General features: G+C 51.8%; 2 protein-coding genes across 2 annotated transcripts; both read right to left on the bottom strand.

Annotated features, from left to right (window-relative positions):
* Positions 1 to 426: 426 nt before the first annotated feature.
* LOC122388116 (serine proteinase stubble-like) lies at positions 427 to 16037 on the bottom strand. The gene is made up of 7 exons (XM_043378917.1): positions 15660 to 16037; positions 8597 to 8779; positions 7294 to 8040; positions 6749 to 6956; positions 6146 to 6443; positions 3409 to 3534; positions 427 to 1238 (listed from the first exon to the last, which is right to left on the bottom strand). Exons 1-7 carry the CDS (start codon positions 15685 to 15687, stop codon positions 1068 to 1070), a joined length of 1761 nt encoding a protein of 586 aa, XP_043234852.1. The 5' UTR covers positions 15688 to 16037; the 3' UTR covers positions 427 to 1067.
* A 1762-nt stretch (positions 16038 to 17799) lies between these two features.
* LOC122388086 (chymotrypsin-C-like) lies at positions 17800 to 19044 on the bottom strand. Its single transcript, XM_043378868.1, has one exon. It carries the CDS (start codon positions 19042 to 19044, stop codon positions 17800 to 17802), a length of 1245 nt encoding a protein of 414 aa, XP_043234803.1.
* Positions 19045 to 21560: the final 2516 nt, after the last annotated feature.

The following is a 21560-nucleotide window of genomic DNA, read 5'->3' as shown; positions in this document are numbered from 1 at the left end:
GTTACTATCCGCCGTGCTATTGTTTCGTGCACCGTTGCAGTCACTCGTTTCGCATTGCTTCGGTTTCGTAACTAATTGCAGTCTCCATTTTATGTTCCTTGCCTCTGTTGAGTGCGTTGCATACTTCTGAGCCTAAATCGTGGAATGTTGATGATAGCCGGATTCTAAAACTCATAAATTTAAACTTTAGTTAAGGTTTCGAATGCCTATCGTCAGTGACTAAAAAATCAGGACCGTCTTTCATTTTCACCTGTGATTCTCCGTCCGAGAGGTAGGAGTTGTGTGTTGGCGGGCCGCCCAGTGTCAGGCCCAGTTTCCATCCGAGAAAACAGAGCGCTCGGCGGCTCCCGTCCCACACAGCTCGACTTTCGTGGCGTCTCACAGAGTGCCGCGCCCCGGGCGGCCACAACGAGAGCACACGCCGGCTCTCCATAAAACAGCTCGTTTATTTCCGTGGACGCCGATACCCGGCGCGTTGGGCAGTCACGTGGGATGCGTAGGACAGGGCGAGTCAGACACAGCACATTGGCGTAATGAACACACATACACACACTCGGCAGTAAACACACGCTGGTGAACACACGATAAAACACAAGCTCGACGATCATACGCTGCTCAGATACACCATAAAGCTCTGGTGCCGCCGGCCGTGGCAGCACCGAGTGCGTCTCCACGGCGCGGCACTGGTTGGTGAACCAGCACCAACCCACTCCAAGGAGAGCTTCCAGAGCTCACCTTCTTCTGACACACACTACACTGCGGTCCGATCATTCGCCGAGTCCCGGCTCAGACCGCGGTACTTTGAGTAAAAACACCGGAGCGCGCTCCGGAGAGAGTTCCAGCTCGGGTCACGGATTCGCTCCGCTGGCTGTGGCCGCAGTCATACGCCTCACGGCCGACAGCGCGCACTTTTCCCGTTTCACTTTCGCTTTTTACGCACATTAACGCGAGTCTGTTACTGTGTGCAAAAAGACTGGCAGGCGCGGCGCCGGTCCTTCAGAGTCACGTACGGCGTGCGTCGTCACGTCACGTCCGGCGGCGACACGTCCGGTGTTACGTCCGGCGCGTCACGCGTCGGAGGCGGTCACTTGCTCCAGGATCCAGTCCGTGAATTTGGAGATGCGAGTAGAGACTCCGGGCAGGTTGGGTTCTGCGCAGCCGATGCCCCAGCTGATGATGCCGGCCAGGAACCATCTGCCGTCCTTCCCTCGAACTTGTAGCGGGCCGCCAGAGTCGCCCTGAGGGAACGGGGTCAGGTCAGGTCAGTAGGGGTCATCACAGACTAGCAGATGAAGGGCTTTTGAAGGCAGCTAAAGGCAGTTGAATAATGAGTACAGGGTCGCGTTGTCAGCACATCAAATTATCAGCTTCGGTGTTTAGCTGAAGCCAGCGAGAGCGGAAGCGAGGGAGCGAATCGGATCTATGAAATCATAGCTCACTGAATGAACCATTAACCTTCCGATTCAGTCTGCGGAGTGACCTCCATGTGGGCCAGGTCACAGAGGTCACTGGGACTATGCTATAACCCGTCCGGCGACACCCGCCAGCACACAATTATCGTTGATTTACCCATCCCCACAGACTCGGCGGTCTGGTCTAAACGGCCTTCCGTCCCATTCAATAAGTGGACTGTCTGGATTTATTTACCGGGCGGGGCCGTAATGTGGGAACTGTGCTGGCTATGTTGAGTGTCGGTGCGGCGCGGCGCAGCCGGCTGCTCTGCGGTGGGGAGCGCCCGTCTGCCGCGGCTGCGGCCGCCCACCTCCAAACTGGGTTAGTGGGCGGAAGGGACCACACTGGACCGCGCCATTACGTGATGGCGTCACGTCTCATCCGCGCCACTAATCACTATGAGATCAGGCGACACGCACGAGGACAATATGACCCACTCGATGGAGAAAGTTTACTGTTGATTAACTTCCGACCAGGAAAATATGACTAGTAATGTTGTAATGCTAGTGGTAATATTCTGGCTAGTTATGCATTTTATCACTGGGGTACATACTACATTCTTATTGGGTAACTTTTGAAGAAAGTCTTTAAAGGTACAAAGCGTGTAAATGTTTTCCTGCTTCACATATGAAAGATAATTGCCTTGTTAGACAGGCTCGATCCTTTCTCTCATTCAAAGAGATCGTTCCTAGCAACTGAAAGGGACAACCGCACAGTCACTGAATCAATTCGCGTCCAGTGCAGTCGATCGGCTACTTTCGCCGGGCGTTTGAGCCTGCTGACTGAGTGGTTTGGCCGGTGCGGGCGAGCTCTCCGGGCGACTCGACTCGCCGGCTCGGCGTGACGCTCTCACGGCGACTGTGAGCAGCGGAAACCGAGAGTGGCGATACTGGGTCACCGGGTGAGAGACGGCGGAGGGCGGGTGGGAGACCCGGGCTGTCCGGTGCCCTTCCGTACCGTCCCACTGGCAGCGCCGCTGCGCCGTATGTGTGGAGCATTGAGCCCCATCAAGGCCGTCTCTTTGGGGTATATATTCCAGGATCGAAAGGCAGAGGCTTTAACGTATTGAAAATATACCTGCCGCACATCCGGTGGGCAGTTTATCAAATGATATTCATTCCGACTATGATGTAAGTATAAGTATCGTCTCGATTGCGACAGAAGAGAGCAGCGGTGACAGCTGTCATCACAACTCTGACATGACAGTGACATGATTCGGGAGCAGGGAAGCAGAGGAGAGGGGCGCACAAAGCTATAGTCCGCGCTTTGCTCCCGATGACGTAATAATTATCTGACGTAACTCTGAGTTTCGCGTGTTCCGACAGCACAAACGACCGTGACTGACTCGGGCGGTTCCGGCTGGTGCGCCGACTGACACCAAAAGCTCGCGCTCGCTCACTTTTACCGGCCAGATCGTGACGCTTGAAACACTGTGCCCAGAAATAGCACGTGCTTAGCTTCAAATAGTTTGCAATTATAAGATAAATACGCCTTGATGAAAAGTCACACGCTCGCCATGAACACACCCAACTCATCAAGCTAAACGACACCGGAATCGAGTTTCCACTCATGAGTTGACACGCTGACACGGTGCGCGGCCGGTCCAGTCGCGTTCAACGAACCTTCTCACGGGCTGCCAGACCTCCCGGCGTGAGAAAGAGAAACGTCCACCGACAGGCAGACACATACATACTGTCTACGTTCCGCGACGACAGGGACGCCGGCGGTCTGACACCGCGGCACAGGATGTCAGAGACGCTAACGAAGGTGACGATTCATCGGATTAGTCTCCGGACTGTCTTGCAGAGATCCGGCGTGGTGACAAGGTGTTATTTGAGTGGAAGAGTTGTTTCATGGGACGAAAATAGCCCTTATAAGAAAGCCATTATCCGGCGGTGGTGTATTACGACGCGTTTGATGTTCAATGTTGTGTTTATACATTAGAGCTGCACATACCTGACAGGCGTCGATTCCTCCTTTTTCATATCCGGCACAGAGGAAGATGTCTGGAATGTACTCGACGCGACCAGCCTTCTTGAACATGTTCTTGCACTTGCTGTTTTCCAATATGGGTACCGTGGCCTGCAACAGTCGGCACGAGAGAATTAATACACACAACTGATTACAAATGTGCGACAGCCAGCATTCATACCTAAACGTTGCTATTGTTTAGGCCATACCCAAAATGTATACCAATGTTGTACCTTCTATAGCTGCTTAGAACGAACATAACGTTTTATGGTTACGGAGCGAGCGAAGCGAGCGTAGTCTTTCCTTAGATTAACGGAAATTTCTGAGTATGAGCGGCCGGCCGGCCGGCCGGCCGGCCGTGGTCACGCTTTTGCGAGGCGCTCAGCAACCACTTGACCGATTTACACGCGGTAATTTTTGTAGGGTAGCTTCATTCCTTCTACCAAGTATTGGACTATTCCCGATGCATGTGGGTGACCCCTTATGCACGTGCCACGTGCAAAACGAAGAGGTGTCAATTTTGTAATTGTTGCAATATCTCGGTAACTACTTGGCCGATTGCGCTGAAAGTTGGCATGTAGGTAGGCACCCACTAGGCACTGCATATACATGTGCCAGAGTTGGGGTGCTGCTGCACGTGCGCACGTGCAGGGGTCGTTTCCAGATCTCGGGAACGGCTGGACCGATTGCGCTCAAATTTGGTACACGGTTAGGGACCGGTTAGTAGGGTGCCGTGCACAAGTCAGTTGGGACCCATCTTGCACGTGCGCACGTGCAGGGTGCCGCTTCCAGAACTCGAGAACGGCTGGGCCGATTGTGCCCAAATTTGGCACATCGCTAGAGACCAGTTAGTAGGGTGCCGTGCACAAGTCAGTTGGAGGTACCCCCTCGCAATTTCGCACGTGCAAGGCCCACCCTCTCGCTCGCTCCGTTAGTCGCCCCAAAAGGCGTTATACTGGTAAGGTAAATTTTCATTGACAGATGGGTGTCTGATTTTCAAATTCAGCCCCGCCATCCTGATATGCCTGGGAGTTTGAGCTCGATATAATCAAAACTTTCCCCTCGAAAGTGAGATGTGAACCGATCGTGTCGGCGGCCAGTCATTGTGCAACAGCCCGACAGAGTGGGGCGAAAGTGTACCCACTGCGCCAGCATTATGCACTGGAGCACCTCCAGGTCGGCTCCACGAAAGGCAATCTCACAGACAATGCCCGAGAAAGGATGATCTGCTAAAACCGGTAGAGAGACGTGAGCTTATCGCGGACACACGATATAGTTAGCGGACTTTCCATTGGAATAGCGAAAGAAGAAATGTTAAGGCAGATGACACCTGCCTTGCATAGACAGACAAAATGTACACTGCCTCTGCTGTTGCGGAAAACATCAGTGGGTCGCATTTCCAGGAATTTTGATTTCTTTCGACAAAAATGTCTTATTAGATATCCCGGATTTCTATACAGGATCTCTATGAAACACTAAGCGCCCTGGAATGCATATAACCTTCATATTGAATCAAATAATCACGGAAAGCGGCAGTGATGAAGCAATGCTACCGCAATGACTGACACAGCTGGCCTAATATCTGCGAGTGCCGAGTGAAACAATCCCACAGGAAAACTGGCAGGTAGCTACCTTCCGGCTCCATCAGCACCCAGGAACAGGGAGGCTGTTATATCCCACGCAGAGTCATGCGTGCTGTGCTACCCAAGTCCACTCTCCCCTCCCCCCCCACAGTCTGCCCATACGGAGCCCTCCTTACTCTTCAATCTACCCGGAGTCCTGTTTGCCTGGAGCCCCCCCCCCCCCCCTCCCATTTCCAGCTGACACGGAGACCCGGTTTCGTCACGTGCCTCCGACGCGTTGCGGATGTGGTTGCACAAGGTCATGTGGCGGGACATTATGACGTCATAGGCTCGCAGTGGGTCAGCCACGGCTCAGTGTCCCTGTACGCCCATGCACGCCGCAAGCGCAACGCGCTAAAATGAGCCACTTGCGGGTCGATCTGTACAACCCGTGATAGATCGACTTGCAATGCGCTGACTGACAGATTTTTGGATGCACATAGAACAAACTATCTGCTAGAAATGTCAGTTTCATACGAATCATGCCATGAGCAACCCAGTTACGAAATAATAGGCCATCAGCAATGCTGCTAAAGTATGATTTGTACACAACAGGAATTTCCGCTAATTTCCTCTATGACGCATCACAGTCTGTGACACACTACAAGGCCGCTATATGAGGTCACCGTTCACCAGCCCAACTCATGCGTTCGCCCTAAAAGCATGACAGTTGCACAACTACTTTTGTCATATTTTTGGCAATAGTCATAGTTTTGACAATTGCCTAAAATTATGACAATTGACAATTTTTTTTAAATTTGCATTGCCTGTTGCTCTCAGTATCACATAAGGACACTTTATCACCCGTTCTCTCTTTACCACCGCCCGTCTCGCGTCTCATCGACTTTCCGTGCTTTCAGTCTCATCCTTTCTATATGCTTGCCTTCAAGGCTACCGTCTTTTTGTCCATATTCTACCGATATATTCGTTGATTCGCCTATCGGTCCATCCATCTATTTGTTTATCCGTCTATCCGTTGGTCAGTCTATCATCCATTGTCTACCTTTTGCATGTCGTCTACCATTTAATTCGTGTTTCCGCCCCTGTCTTCCTCATCTCCCCTTCCAACCTCTCCCCACTGCTCCCATCTCCCCACTGACCTGCTGCAGGATGCCCGGCTGGATGCCGCCCTCGCTGAGCCGACCCCAGCCGGTGATGGTGGCATTATCTCCCACCATCAGGTCGTCATTGCCCGGCAGACAGATGGGGTACACGTTCGGCGCCAGCTCCACCGGCCGGTCCAACTTCACCAGGGCCAGGTCGTGCTCGAACGAGTAAAAGTTGTACTTGGGGTGGACGATCTTCTTCAGCGCCCCGCGTTCTTGGTACGGGTGAGGCTCCTTCAGCGAGCCGAAGTCGTACTCGCCGACACGGATTCGGATCTGGGCCAGCAAGAGACTGCAGGAACGGGGTTTGGGGTTGGTTAGACTGAAGGCACTGGACGTTGTTTGTAGAGGGTTCAATAGACAAGGCTATCGTTATACATAAATGACTAACCTACACGTTATACACGAGTACCCTACCCTATACGTTGTATAAGCCTGACAATTGACACATTTCATTACGCACTGTAAATCATTGAAGTGTTTACTTTCTGCCCATATTCCGACAGAAACTACCAAATAAAAAGGCGTTTTAATCAATAATCACATTCCTCATGGCTTCATTGTCGTCCATTTCATCAAGTTCCTACTGGTACTCACTCGTCGACGCAGTGCGCGGCGGTGGCGGCCCACTGTTCATTGAGCAGTGCGCCGCCGCACCGGTGGGTGGTACTGAGACCGAAGAACGACGTACGTCGCACGGACAGCTGCCAGGGGAAGCTGCCGAACGGGGCGCTCCTTCCGCCCACGATCCGGCTCAGCGGGCCCGAGCCGTCTCCGAGCGGGAACAGGGGCGGCACGCCGCACTCTGCGGGAGTGGGAGGAGGGGGGGGGGGTAGAGAGGGACAAAATGCTTTGGACATGCATTTACCTAAATATTTTGTATCACGTAGCTTGAAATTTCTTATGAAATGTATTTCGGAATTTAAAGACTTCTGAATAAGCGCCTCTCGATGCATTAAACAGTAAACACCCATAAATAAGAGCAAATGTTGCTTATGCGACGCTTTTTTGGCGATTTCAACTAGCTAGTACTTATAGATACATTGTATGATCCTTTGGTACTCCTGTCACGCATTTGACCCTTCATGATCATTTAGCCCCAGCTCAATCAAGAATCTCCGTCAAACGTCGCGGTACCTTACCTGGCTGTTTTCCGGTGGCGTTGGAGCTGGTTACGGCGCTGAGGGTGGCCGGAGGCTCTGTCTTGGGACTGCTCTCCGGCGGTAGGGTCCCAGTGACCACAGTTGGCCGCGGGGGTCGCGTAGGCCGAGTGGGACGCGGCCATGGTGTCGAGACGTCGGGTTGTGTTTCGTCCGGCACTGGGTCAGTGCTGGCAGTGGTAGTGATGGTAGTGGAAGGTGTAGTGGTTGTGGTGGTGGTTGTTGTGGTTGTTGTAGGTGGTCTAGTGGTGGTGGTAGGTGTAGTGGTGGTGGTTGTAGTTGTCGTGGTGGTCGTCGTTTTAGGGACGGTCACCGCCGCGCTCCCCGCTGTCACAGTGTTGCGCGGCGGCGGTGGCGGTCGCGTCGGTCGCGTCGGCCGCTCCCAGAGCGTGGTGGGACGCGGCCGGTCCGTCGTCACCGGCCCCGTCGGCACCTCGTTCAGTTCATCGTCACCGATGAGGACCGGCCGCACGCCGACGAACGACATGGGCGTCGGCATCGGCTCGACGGGCTGCAGCAGCGACGTCCAGCCGTCGCCTGCGGCCGGGCTGGCCGTCGGTGGCGGCGGCGGCGGCGACTCGGGCAGTTCGCAGCAGCCGCCGAACATGAACCTGTCGGTACAGATGCCGACGGCGGTGCCGCCGCGCTTCGAGCAGTCCCAGACGAACATACAGACACCTACACCGCCGGTGGTCGTCCGACACGGCAGTGGTCGGATCTGCTGACCCTCTGTGGGACGGAGAGAGATCGCATGGGTCACATGGGTCACATGGGTCACCGGCGGTCACACTAGGTCACCATGGGTCACCCTGTGTAACCGTGGACTATCGTGAGTCACATCGAGTCTCCGTGCATCATGACTGTTGACAGGGTCACGACCGGTCATTACAGAAAGCTTGAGAGTGTGTAGTCAGAATGGCCACTTTCCGAAGGGATCGGAAAATGTGTCGGAACGGGCCAAAGTGAATGGCAGAACTAGGCTGGACAGGAAGCTGTAGCGAATGGTGCATGATTACATCAGAACAGGACTAGGCGGGTATAGGAAGTCGGCGATAACCTCACTAGACACTAGTCACACCAGTACACACTACACATACGGCTACATTCTCCCAGAGCCCTCGTCCTATCTCAAATTAATTAACGAACCGGGAACGCAGAAAGAGCGAGCTTGGGTGGGGTGTAACCAGACTAACGGGAACTTTCACTTTCTTTCGCTCGATGCGTTGGCAACACATCTCAGGATATACAAGAGTGTTACAATGGCAGCCTGCCGTTCGGTACTCACGTATGGCGCGCGGGTCGCGCTGTGTGACGTAGCCGGACCATGGCGACCCCGCCGCGCCGTCGTGATGATATGAGTAATACCCGGGAGGTGGTGATGGACGCTGCGCTAATGAAATGTGAAGTAACACGGCCAACAGCACTGATTGTAACTCTCTCGAATGGCAGGCTTTCTTCTTCCATGGTCCTGAAAAAAAAAAACGTAACGTCAGCGAAAAACGATAAGACATTTATCCTTCCCACATCTGAAGCAAGCTGTAATTGATTAATGTCAGCTTTTTATAATTGCGCTTTTGTGAGAATTTGAAAGGATAGGTATTTTTATTGAGATCTAAGTTTTAAACGGTTTTGATTGAGATCTGAGTTTTAAATTAACATCAGTGTGTTTACTGCTTTCTACTACACCATGTTCACAGGCGATCTCGAGTCATGGACATGTCGACAGTCAAACGCGTCTACAACAGAGATAATAGCATAACTGATCCAAACAAATGATCGGAAGCTGGCACTATGCATTGTATCAGTCTTCAACTTAATTAATGATAAACGGATTTCGAACACTGGACATGGCGTTTGACTGGTGCTATGCTCATTTGACTCGCTGATAAGAACGCTTGTCATACTGGATCAGTCAGTGCCAAAGCGAGCATTCACTCTGAGACCTATAAAGTCTTAGCTCCAAGGGTAATGCGATCTCCAATCGGCGTTTGCACGACACGTTCTATGTACAGCGTTAAACGCTCACTTGCGCAATATTTGTCAAACTTTCTTTAGATCAATCAGCATTGCTGTTCAAGCGGAATGTGTACCCCCCAGTCCGATCGTGATTGATGGAACTGAATTTCTCCCCGAACAGTTCGATTAAAGCGACTGGGCTCTCCAGTCTCCACCAGGCACCAGCGATGTCTCAATCGGAACTATGCGTTAAAGAGACACTCGAATGAGTAACTATGGGTATAGGTATACTGTATTCACCTTACGCATCGCCTCGTTGCCAAAGCATGACAAGTCATATGCACACGAAAAGATCGCTTCGAGAAGTGCTATTGAATACCTCGGTGTTGCGTTTGACCAGAGCCTCACGTTCATCGATCACGTGACTGATGTGGCGCGCCGGTGCACAGGTGTTCTGAGTGGGCTGTGTCACTGCCGGCACGCCCTCCCGAGAGAGACACTGGCTACGCTGGTGCAGGCGCTGGTTATGTCTTCCGTACGATACTGCATCAGTGTATACGGCGTGTGTGGAGCAATGCAACGGGCCCGGCTGTCAACCTTCTCTATAAGAAATCGCTCATCGTTTCACACCCAACTTTCCATTTCTCCTCATACAACATCATCAGCTTATCAAGACACATCAATCCACTCACGGCTAGAAATTAGCTCTTGGGATTAATCGGATCATATCTTAATCTGTCACGCTGCACCGGTTCGGGGCGAGGCTGACGAGGCAGCCAGCTGTTCTGGAAATCAGCAGGCACTGGCTCACCGGTCACGGAAGGGTGTGGGGGGGGGAGGAGTGGGAGCCGGCAGGACCACCCCGGACGACCCAGGCGACCGGTGCGAGCCCGGTCAAGGCCGGAGAGAGAGAGGGGGGATGGAGAGAAAGAGAGAGAGAGAGAGAGAGAGAGAGAGAGCCAGAGAGAGAGAGAGAGAGAGGGAGAGAGAGAGAGAGAGGTAGAGAGAGAAAGAGAAAGGGAAAGAGAGGAGAAAGAGAGGAGAAAGAGGAAATGAAAGAGAGGGATGGAAAAGGAGATGGGGAATGAGAGTGTGAGAGAGAAGAGAAATAGGGACGGGATTGGAAAGAGAGGGAGAGAGGAGTAGGAGAGTGAGAGACCACTTGACAACCGCTATCGAAAGTGGCCTCTATTGAAGTGGAGGCCAGCTAATCACGACTCAGCAGGCCGAGGGAGTGAGAATCAATTCTTCGTCATCAGTGTCACTGACAGCTCGGGCTTTCAGGTGACGCGAATCTGATAGAAAGGAAACGAGTTCCAAAAGCGGTAATTGGGATTATGATATGTAACTTTGCTTTCAGCCGAGCTTTGGTTACGGTCATTTGATAACTTCGAATCAGCTAAAGACATATCAGTTCCGCTGCCGTGAAGCTATAGTTCCGGAAGTTCGGAACAAAATAGGGAACTACAATTGAAACACAAGAAACTATGTAAGTTATAACACCACTGCACTGCAAGTGCAGACTGCAAATTCGTCACTTGTTTCGTTTCAAGTGTGTTCAATGTTCAATGTTCATGCTCCGCATATTACATCGAGAAAATCTCCTTTGGAGTCGGTGCGATACAGGGACCACGCCCAGTGCCCTGGACCCACCAGAATCGACGGCTGGGCGGTGGGCGGGCGGTGTCTCAGCTATGCGGCGGCGGCTGGGAAGCCGATGGCGGCGGTATAGTAGCGGGACAGACCGCATCTGGCCGCGCTCGACCAGACTGACCGGCGCCTCAGTACTGCCCCGGGGCAATCCGTGACGTCACACACCTCTGACACACTGGGCGGCGGACTGGTCTGGCCAGATGGACCGATGAGCGCGCTGAGACCCGTCTGCCCAGCGGCGGACAGGTGTTGGCCGCTTACCGAGCATAGAAAGTGAGATCGGGGCCGGGCCGGGGCCGCCGGCCCAGCCTGGCCTGGTCAGGCCGGTCTGACCCGATGCATGGTATGCGCGCCGATGGTGCGTGGCACACTGCGCTGGTGATCGGTGCGCGTTACGGTGAGATAGCGACCCGGCATGGCTGGCTGCAGCCTCGCTGATGGTTGCAGAGGCTGGGTGAGCCGGCCAGGCCCGGCCCTGGCGGTGTTACGGAGCTCGTGCCGTGCCGGATCGGTCCCCGATCGCCCAGATCTGTGTCACTGCCGGCGCCCGAGCGGAAGACGAGGAAACGCGTGGCCCGCCGGCGGTCCACGGAGCGTGCGTGAGCGCACGGACGGAAGTACGATATAAACGTCCTCACGCGCCACCCAAGCATGCCTAAGTTGGTCGGCACTCGGCCACGAGACTGTGTGGCCCGATTTCTATCGATCCAACACTGACGCCTTGAAACAATTGCCTGGGCATTGTCTTGTGGCTGGAAAGGTGCCTTTGTTATTTGTATTACGCTAATAACCTCAATAGGTAAATAAATAACCTGTTATAATTAAACTGACAAACGCAGGTGACATACCATGACAATTGAAATATCATATACTGCCGATATGCAGACGCCAGACGGTTTGCCTGAGAAAAAACGTTCGCATAATGTCGTTGTATACTGATTTTGACGATTAGTCGTCTTCACAATGGTATTGGTAAATGATCTCTTTCTATTTTTTGCGTCGGTCTCGGCCGTAGCAAAACATAACAGGCAGGGAGTGCAGTGTGTAAAGGTGCTTGTTTTTAAGATAGGAGCGGACATGTCTAATTTGTCATTTTTTCAGCGGCTATCCAGGAAAACAAGGCTACATGACCATTCAGAACAAGGACGTCGTGAGGGCGCAATGCAAGTCACTGTAAAACGGTAAACACCGGCGTTTACCGGAAAACAGACATTTTCCAGCCGCAATAACCCAACAGACGAAATAATGCAGGTAGATCGATACTTGCAGCAGCGGACGGTTCACTCCATGGAAGTATGCACATAACATCCATGTCGGGCATTAAGGTGCATTTTGTACGTTATAGCGTACCGCTGTAATACTGTTTTGATATTATGCCACTCTGTGACTCATTCCTGAGACAAGGATGAAAGATCGATCCCGTTGCGCCCCATTTTAACCCATTTATCCGTCAATGCGTCCATTTACCACTCCTTCACTCCCTATCTCCCCTTCATCTAGCTATATTTTGATGAAAGCACACATCCTCAAGGGCCGGATGTTAACATGTCCCAAATGTGACATAAGCTATGTTTAGATGAAAGCATTTCCGCTCACTGCCCGGATGTTACACACACACACGTCCCATTGCCTCACACCGGATACACACTTTGGCAACCATGGACTGTTGCGGACACACAGGGGTTGGACTGGAAGGGAGATACAGTAATCCCATTTGGATACGCGGCGTCCAAAAGTAATCAAGTGTTTTCATCTGATAAGCATAAGTAAAGCGAGAGTGCAGAATACATCGAGGACAAGGTAATAACCAACGTCCAGATTAAAGGCATTGAGGAATTACCGTAGCAATTAACTAATAACGGCAGGCTGTTTGAAAAGAGTAGAAAAGGTGCATTCAGAAAACTCAAAGTTGAATCTTGCTGACGAAAACTCTCAAGCAACAAACGGCCAAAGCATGTAACTTTCGCCTTGCAGTTAGACATTACCATGAAACTCGAACACGATGTCGGATGTCCCAAAGTCAGAGGTATCTCAGCCACTATGTAGTAACCACACTCATCCCGCCGGTAGAAGACGACATTGTCCGTTACGGACCACACTGTCATCGTCTGTTCAGCGACGCTTAGTACCGCTTAGCGCCATCACGTGCTACTGAGAAAGCCGACCGACCGGTCACTATTGCACACAGTTTCTCCCGGTGAGACTATAGGGAGGCATACTAGTTATATAGTGCTGAATCAGATTGGTTACTATGAGTCAGCCGTCCTGATAAGTTGCATGAATCCAAACGTTCTATGGTGTTGAGGGTTTGATGGAGAAGATAAATCTCAGTTCGCTAACTCTATACAAATATACCACCTTACTACCTACTATATGGAAGGAAATTCACCGTTGAAATAAAAGCATTGCTTTACCTAAAATTATAGTAATATGCTTCACAGTGAAGACAATCTCGAGCGTTCTCTGAATAAAATGAAATGATCAATTTCCTTACCGTATATGAGGCATCGGATTCGTGGTCTCGTAAACCAGACGGATTGCAACTCCTAGATGGCCCAGGGTATGACAGCCTGTCAGGTCAGCGACCGATGAGTCAAAGAAGTCGGAGTCAGCTCTCGCTCAGCTGGTCCAGGGAAGCCACACAAAGACGGCAGTGAGTTCACTTTCGCTCAAGGACCGTGACCATATAATGCAAGTGTGTTACTACAATGTTAATGTGTTAACAATTCGAAACGCCCGACGCTTGCCAGTAACTGAGGAAATTGATTAGGCATAAGCAGTTTATAAAACTGAAATATGCTATTCTATTTCTGCAACCACGGCCATTGTTCATGTCTGAAGTTATGCTAGCATGCATGTTCTTGCTGATTTATTATATCGCACACTTCAACGGGCATAGTCATATCTCCTTCATTTTAGTGCCATATTCATAGTAACTTAATTCTTGGATCGGATGTGCACAGTAAAATGTGTTTGGTGCCACTTTATTCGTATCATAATAAGCAATTACTTGGAAATAAGCTACGGCCCTTCAGGTAACTATTTAGTGGTTGGCTGCCAACATCACAATAAGCGATCTGCATTGATGAATACGTCCAATGGCTGTTGAAAACCATTGCCGAAGTGTGTGCACGAACTCTCTTCTCATTTCTATTGAGTAATTTTACAGTAGTATCTCTGTCATTCAAAGTTATTACACCAAAAGCACATAGGCTAACCAACCACTCTTTTGCTGGAGGCCGTACATTGTAATTTGTTGTTGCTTACTTTTCCATTTTATAAAATGACGCAAAATATCTCGTAGGATTCGTTTGAACATCTCCTATGCGTCTTCAACTTTCCAGACCGTCTAATTATCGCCATATTCGACAAGCACACTCTTCTGTTTTACACTATTATCACCTCACTTAGGTGGGCTTCAGTGCTTCAGCAGCAATTACCTGGTCATTTCCCAGCCGGGACGGCGCGTGGGCTGTTCATTTAGTCCCCGTGCACCATTCAAACACGACAATGCGTACGGTCACGGGGCGTCTCCGTTACACACGCTGCCCACACTGTGCGGCACCGAGGCAGAGGTCGTGAACTCCATTGTGTTGGTCCAGTATGCAGCGGTCAGCAGCGCAGAGAAACGGTTCGACGTCCACAATGATAAACGTGAAAAGTTTCTCCAGCGATTTTCCGCTGGCTACCTTCTAGCGAAACCGTTTCTCGTTTCTTGTTTCTGTACCTGGAAAAACATCTCTAGAAACCGCATGTCCCTTTCTGCATGTTTTCCAACAAGCCATATTTTATGGATATTATACATTCAGATTCGGATTGAATACGTTCAAATCTATTGCATTTCCCAATCTCCCACAGCTGTTTCATGTGCAGTATAATGCAGCTGCTGCGAGTCGATACTGCACGTTCTGCAGTGCATTCGGGCCAGCCCTTGTATCAGCCATGGCCGATCAGAGATCTCTCGTCGAGCGCGGCTGTGGCAGCAGAGAAATCAGAACGGCGCCGACTGGTGAGCAGCAGCCGCCCCCCTCCCCGCCTCTCCCCCTCCCCGGACCGGCCAGGCCAGAGCAGAGCACGTGATCTTCGATATACGACACCGGCGCGGCGGTGCTGGGACATTGAGTCTGGGTGGAGTGGGGAGAGAAGTGTTGACTGTTGAACTCATAGGATATTTCCACACAAAGACTTCAAAGCGGTCATGATGCAAGTCGTCGAATTGTTGAAAACGCAACGGTTAGGTATTGTTTCAAAAATATACTGCTGCTACATTGTTGGCTGAGAAACTGAACTGTGAAGCGAGAGTGTTGCGAGTATTTCTATGCGTACGAAAAATTCCTGAATGAAACGAACGTTTCATTATGTTTTGTGCTAAAAGTGATCACTCACTATTCAGTTCCTACCAGGATTTTAGAGGAAATGTAAAAAAAAGTGAATAAATATTTAAAATAAGACGAATATGCCTCTATTGACTAATATGGCTTCCATATTTATCAATCGGAACCAAAAAGCAAAACACTACGGGTAGGCCCTCACTAGTCAACTGAGATCGCAGATACATGAAAGCCAGGGTAATACGAGTGCGTTAGCTCAAAAGATGCTGGCTGCACTCAGACAATGCGCGAACGAAAGCCTTCGCGAGCAAAGCAAACCAGGATGCTTTGTTTAGACTGACCTGACCTATCGGCATCCACAGAAGCATCGCATTGAAGACATGACGCGAATCGCCGGTTTCTACTCACCTAATGTAAAATCCAGTGCTGATACCATTGCGAAGATCTCTCTCGGACGCTCACCCTTCTCACATCTCCCCTCTCACACCGATCAGCACAGCAGCACCTCGCGCGCAGCGACCATCGCCTCTGTCCAGCGCGTCCCAGTGGCACCCTTCACCGGGCGCGGCCGAGAGAGCGCGTCGCTCGCTCCCCGTTTGTGGACCAGTGGCACGTGCGGCGTGCGCCAGACACCGGAGACGGCCCAACTTTCCAGCTGGGGGCCACAGAGACCACTGGCCGGCCGGCCGGACCGGCGACGGCGCGCGGAGACCGGCGCGAATCGGGTCACTAGCCGCCGGCGAAAGGTACCGGCCCACCTCCCCGGAGAGACGGCCCCCGCCGCCCGACCGACCGACCGCGGCCGGTCCTGTCCTGTCCCAGTCCCAGTCCTGTCCCAGTCAGTCCTGTCCAGTCCCAGTCCTGTCCAGTCCCAGTCCTGTCCAGTCCCAGTCCTGTCCAGTCCCAGTCCTGTCCAGTCCCAGTCCTGTCCAGTCCCAGTCCTTCCCAGTCCCAGTCTAGTTCCAGTCCTGTCCAGTCCCAGTCCTGCGCAGTCCCAGTCCCAGTCCTGTCCAGTCCAGTCCCAGTCCTGTCCAGTCCCAGTCCTGTCCAGTCCCAGTCCTGTCCAGTCCCAGTCCTGTCCAGTCCAGTCCAGTCCCAGTCCTGTCCAGTCCAGTCCCAGTCCTGTCCCAGTCCTGTCCAGTCCCAGTCCTGTCCAGTCCCAGTCCTGTCCAGTCCCAGTCCTGTCCAGTCCCAGTCCTTCCCAGTCCCAGTCTAGTTCCAGTCCTGTCCAGTCCCAGTCCTGCGCAGTCCCAGTCCCAGTCCTGTCCAGTCCAGTCCCAGTCCTGTCCAGTCCCAGTCCTGTCCAGTCCCAGTCCTGTCCAGTCCCAGTCCTGTCCAGTCCCAGTCCTGTCCAGTCCCAGTCCTGTCCAGTCCCAGTCCTATTACAGTCATATCCAAGTCCTGCCCCAGTCCCAGTCCACTCCCAGTCCAGTCCCAGTCCAAGTATAGTCCAAGTCCAATTCAAGTCCAGTTCAAATCCAGTCTAAGTCCCATGTCGGTCAAAATCAGTCTCAGTCCAGTCCAGTGTCATCTTCTCGTATAACTGTCCTTGTCAGTGGCAGATCCACCAGTTATATTTTTTATAGATAAACAGGCCAGGTCAGTCATTTGTCTTACATGCCTGCAGCAGTCGCATTGTTGCAACCAGTTTTTGGGCGAAATGGTCCAACTCTCTCAGGTTACCTTACAAATCCTTTGGGATAAATGTAACGGAGTGACTGAAAACGAAAAAAAAAATGTGTCCCTACCTCGGGCTCCGAGCAGGGCATTGTCAGGGTGCAACCGGTGGTTACTATAGGGTCTGCAGGAGGTTGAATGATGGATTCAGAGAAGGGTAACAATGCGCGCCGTGCAGCGGTGTCGTAAGGTGTCCTCGCCCTCGGGATGAGTGAGTCTCCATAGTGACCTCACGAGTACTCGAGCAGTAGTGGGCGGTGGTGACGCACATATAACCCCTATGAGTCAGCTTAGAGATAGTGGGAGAATTGACACTCCGGAGATTCCTCTATCTGTACAATGTAGCTCATTTAGCTGTTTAAGGTAAATGTGTCGAGCAGCATAAAAGATAGCAAGTGACGGAAAACATATTATACTTTTTACACAAGGAAAAGTCAACAAACAATGCGTACAACTACAAAGACATGATGACAACACATTGTGATAATAGCAACCACACGACAGTTATGAAATCGCATTGTCTGCGTGAGCAGCCATCAATGAATCACCAACAGGAAAATGCGTGTCAGGAGACATGATCTGCTATAATTTGAGCTTCATTCTTCTAGCACGGATTTAATTCGCCTCTAACGTTGCTCAATTTCGATTCCCATATGGATGTGGTTAGCGAAACGTAAGTTTATTCCGATACTAGGTCGAACACCATAGGCATCGGAATCAATTCATGTATAGGCATTCCAGTGACTAATCAACGACAGCTTTATCCACGCTTTCCTCCCTCCCCCAACCTCCCCTACCTCCCCCTACCTACGAGTATACACTCACACTTGAAATCGCTTAACCACCGCCCGGTGCGGTGGTTAGTCACGTGTCAGGTCAGATTAGCAAAGATCCAGTCTGTGTAGGCGGCCACCCGTGTGTAGATGGCCGGGAACTGAGCTGTCCCGCACGACTCCATACCTATCGACCACACACCCACCACCTGATACCTGTCTCCTTCAGTGGGCTCCATCAGAGGTCCGCCAGAGTCGGCCGGACACGCGGCAGAGTCCCGCGGCGCGCCGCCCACGCGACTCGCGCACAGTTTGGTCCCCTGGAAACCGCCCGGGAACCGTGCGTCGAACAGCGGTGTGCGTCTGTAGGTCTCCTCGCAGCGGTTCAGGTCCGTTAGTTGGAGTGGTGTGTCGGTCATCTCGGAGGCCGGGTGACCGTCCCGCTGAGTGGCGCCCCATCCTGCCGCCCAAAGCGGACCACCAGTGACCGGAGACTGCCTCGGAGGCAGACACACCGGCCACACTGCCCCGGTCAGCTCCACCGGGGTCGAGAGGCGAACCACGGCCACGTCATTCTGCGCGCCGATGAAGCGCGGGTGGCGCACCACGCGCGAGATGTTCCGCTGCTGGTGTTGCACCTCGTCCACCGTCAGCAGGTCGTGGTCGCCAATGACGGCCCCCACGGTGCCGGCCTCCTCAGGATGTATACAGTGCGCCGCCGTCAGCACGTGTTGATCGGTAATAAGCGCTCCTCCGCAGAACCAGCCGCCCAGACCGGCGTCCGTCCAGTGACCGAACAGCACCAGCCACGGCCAGCGGCCCACGTGAGCACCCACAGCGGCCAGCTTTCCGCGCGACCAGCGCTTGGTACTGCGCACCACACGGTACGGGTCGCCACAGCGCTCCGGCAGCGCTGGCTGCGCCGGTGGTACGGGAGGACGGGAGACCTTCCAAGGCGGAGCGGCGCTCCACGAGGACGGGAAGAGGATCGCTGAGTCCTCCTCCGGCGATGAGGCAGTGTTAGGTTCTGCTGAGGGAGCTCCAGAGGCTTGAGTGGGGTCAGACGGTGCTGAAGACGGATCAGACGGTAGAGGTGGTGGCTGCACCGTCTTCGGCAGACGCACCGGACCAGGTGGCGGTGCTGGAGTCGACGCCGGAGCTGATGGTGATACTGGTGCACGATCATGAATTGTATCGTACGACTGAGTCGACCCTGATGTCGCCGGTTTTACTGGCTCCTGTAACGCTGACTCATCTGCCGGTCGCTCCAAAGGAGTCGAGCCGGTCGTATCCTGCGCCGAGTCCGCCCCAACAGTTGAGTCCGGGCAGCAAACGAGAGGCATCGCTCCTGAGAAGCCACACGTCACCGGTCGGGCCCGCAGCAGTGCCTCTCTGGTCCGGAACGAGGCACACTCTATGACCCGCACACACCGCTCGTCCGGGCCGTGACACGGGGTCTGACGCTCGTGGAAATTGAACGCAACACCACCGCTAATGAACACACTAATAGCCACCAACTCCAAGAACAAGACAATCTCCATCCCGGCGTCTGTGTGTTCCTTCTTCCAGCGTCCTGCCTCCTACACTGAGCTATACCTAGCGGTCCGTTCCCTTCGCTGGACGGTGGTATACTGCAGGAAACACCCGGCAGACAATTGCACGTGATCAACAAACGTTTTCCGGCTCACAGATCGGCATACCGCAGCTCGTGACCAGGAATTCCCCAAAGGAAGGTAGTAATTACCGTTTAACAGCGAGCGTCAGGACTAGGAAAGGCTATGGATTTGAGCTGACGAAAAAAGCCGTTTTGACTTTTGAGATTTCGTCTTTTGGCGTTGTACCGCAAAGACATACTGAGGTAGAATCTTTCTAATAATCTGCATTATTCCTCAGTCTTCTAGACCTATATTCCAGACACCCTGGTCCAGCTCACGAATTTATAAACAATATTTATTACAGAAAGCAAATTTCGTGTAGGGTAGGTACAGCCCACCGCTAAAGTAATGTAGGGTTTTACCAATCTCAACGGTTGGCTTTGACTGGCGATTGTTTAATGCGGAGTGATCGAAAAGTATATGTCAATAGCTTAAGTTGCAGCTGCAAGGGTCTGTGTGCTTGAGATAGTTGGAGATCGTTCCCGGCGCCAGAATAGCAGTTTTCATTTTTCCCCATTGACTTATAATAGTGAGGTCACGAAAATGACCTGACCTCATATGACCTTTAGGAAAAATCCAAGATATACAAGTTGTGAGTCTCATAATGGATACTAGATCCTGCAAGTTTCATTTCCCTGTGACATCTCCTCTGGCAGTGAGGGCGTTGCGAAGTTGCGACATCTGAAGACCGTGCAGAGGTTCACTTATGACGTCATAGGTCAGTGACCTGACCTGACACAAAAATGCCGTTGGTGTCAAAAGATGCGGCTTGGATCAAAGGTCAGGTATGCCAGGTTACAGCTCTCTATCGCCAGCGTGTTCGGAGCTATCGCGAAATAACCCTATGGTATGGGGGGGACGGCACCCGCCCCCCCCCCTCGGCCGGCGAGGGTTAAGCACTAAGCAGGCCTTCTATAAGATTGTCACTTATTAGCTAAGAATGCCTAGTCACGTTCCCAGCAATCCTTTAGTGTTTTCATCATCATATTTCCTAGCAGTAGGAACAGGTAAAAATTCCTTTAATTTTATGTCTATTGAGTACATGCAACTTATTTGTGAATCCGAAAAGAACTACACACCTGCATATGTATCTACTTTATATGCAAGCAAAGCGTATGCTGCTAATTCGTGTTGCTTCTCTCGGCCACTCCTCAAGACCAGGCAAGGCATGGGAGTAAATACGACAGCTGCGTTTATGCTATTTACGTTTGTTAGATACAGTAGGCAAATTCGAAAACGATAGTGCTTTGCTGCAGTGTTGGTACCTAAGTATGTAAAACTGTGTAAGCTGATTCTACACAAGCTCCATTTGCTATTCAATACATCGAACTGAATATATATGTAGTAGACCAGCCCGAGTAAAATGGCTCCACAGTCCAGTCCGCTTTATGGTTCGGAACGTAGGCGTCCTATAGCCGCTGACAGGCTTACCTATCAATAAAATGCATTGTTCCTGGTTCAAGCTTTTTGTTATTATTATTTGTAAATGTTTCATTTAATAAAAGGAGAGCGTTATCATTGCATTTGAGCACGCTTCGGGGCTGTGTTCGGAAATTTCAAGATCAGATTCCCATATGCGAGGATAGTTAGGTGATGGTAGGTACATACCTAAGCTACACTCTTTCAAATAATGATGCTGTTTTTGGCCAGCTGTTGCACAAAATCATCATCGCCACCGATCAACTTCCAAAATCAGCTCTCCTTGCTGTTGCCATCGCCCATCGTCTCTCATGCCAGTATGCCACTTTGGTGTTACTCCCTCAGCCTAGTTGAAGTTCCCCTCGATTTGGTGTTATTGCCGCTTGCAGAAATGCAGTCTCCGATATTAACCCGCGCCGTGCTGGTGGCCTGAACTTTCCGCCGAGTGCTGGGGGGGGGGGGGGCGTTTTCACGCCCCCCCCCGTCTAACTCGGCTCCTGGGCCACGTAGCGACACGCGGTAAGCGGCAATCGAAAGAGTGTCAAAAATAAGGACGAAAACACTTCGATCATTTTTTGGGTCAGGTCAAAGGTCAGGTCACCAGAGGTCACCAAAGGTAAAATGTTGACTATTTCAACATTTTGGAAACTGCCAACGGCTATCTCGGGAACCGATAGAGCTACAGCGCCGCGGAAAAGCGCATTCGATAGCCCTTTTACAGACCTTTCTGAGTAATGTTCTCAGATTTGACCTCAGGTCAACGGTTTAGCCTCCAGAGGGCAAAA

This window comes from Amphibalanus amphitrite, unplaced genomic scaffold (assembly GCF_019059575.1).
Source record: "Amphibalanus amphitrite isolate SeventyFive unplaced genomic scaffold, NRLGWU_Aamphi_draft 000308F_arrow, whole genome shotgun sequence".
Taxonomy (NCBI): Eukaryota; Metazoa; Arthropoda; class Thecostraca; order Balanomorpha; family Balanidae; genus Amphibalanus; species Amphibalanus amphitrite.
Note: the sequence above shows the minus strand (reverse complement) of the source record. Positions and strands in the feature narration are given on the sequence as shown.

Bases quoted from the DNA above. Each gene is read 5' to 3' on its own strand.
- LOC122388086 (XM_043378868.1), bottom strand. From the start codon at position 19,044: ATGCCTCTCGTTTGCTGCCCGGACTCAACTGTTGGGGCGGACTCGGCG.
- LOC122388116 (XM_043378917.1), bottom strand. From the start codon at position 15,687: ATGGTATCAGCACTGGATTTTACATTAG. The intron at 8,041-8,596 runs GTGAGTACCGAA...TCCGTCCCACAG, and splicing joins GCGCGACCCGCGCGCCATAC to AGGGTCAGCAGATCCGACCA. The intron at 6,444-6,748 runs GTGAGTACCAGT...CCGTTCCTGCAG, and splicing joins GCCGCGCACTGCGTCGACGA to TCTCTTGCTGGCCCAGATCC.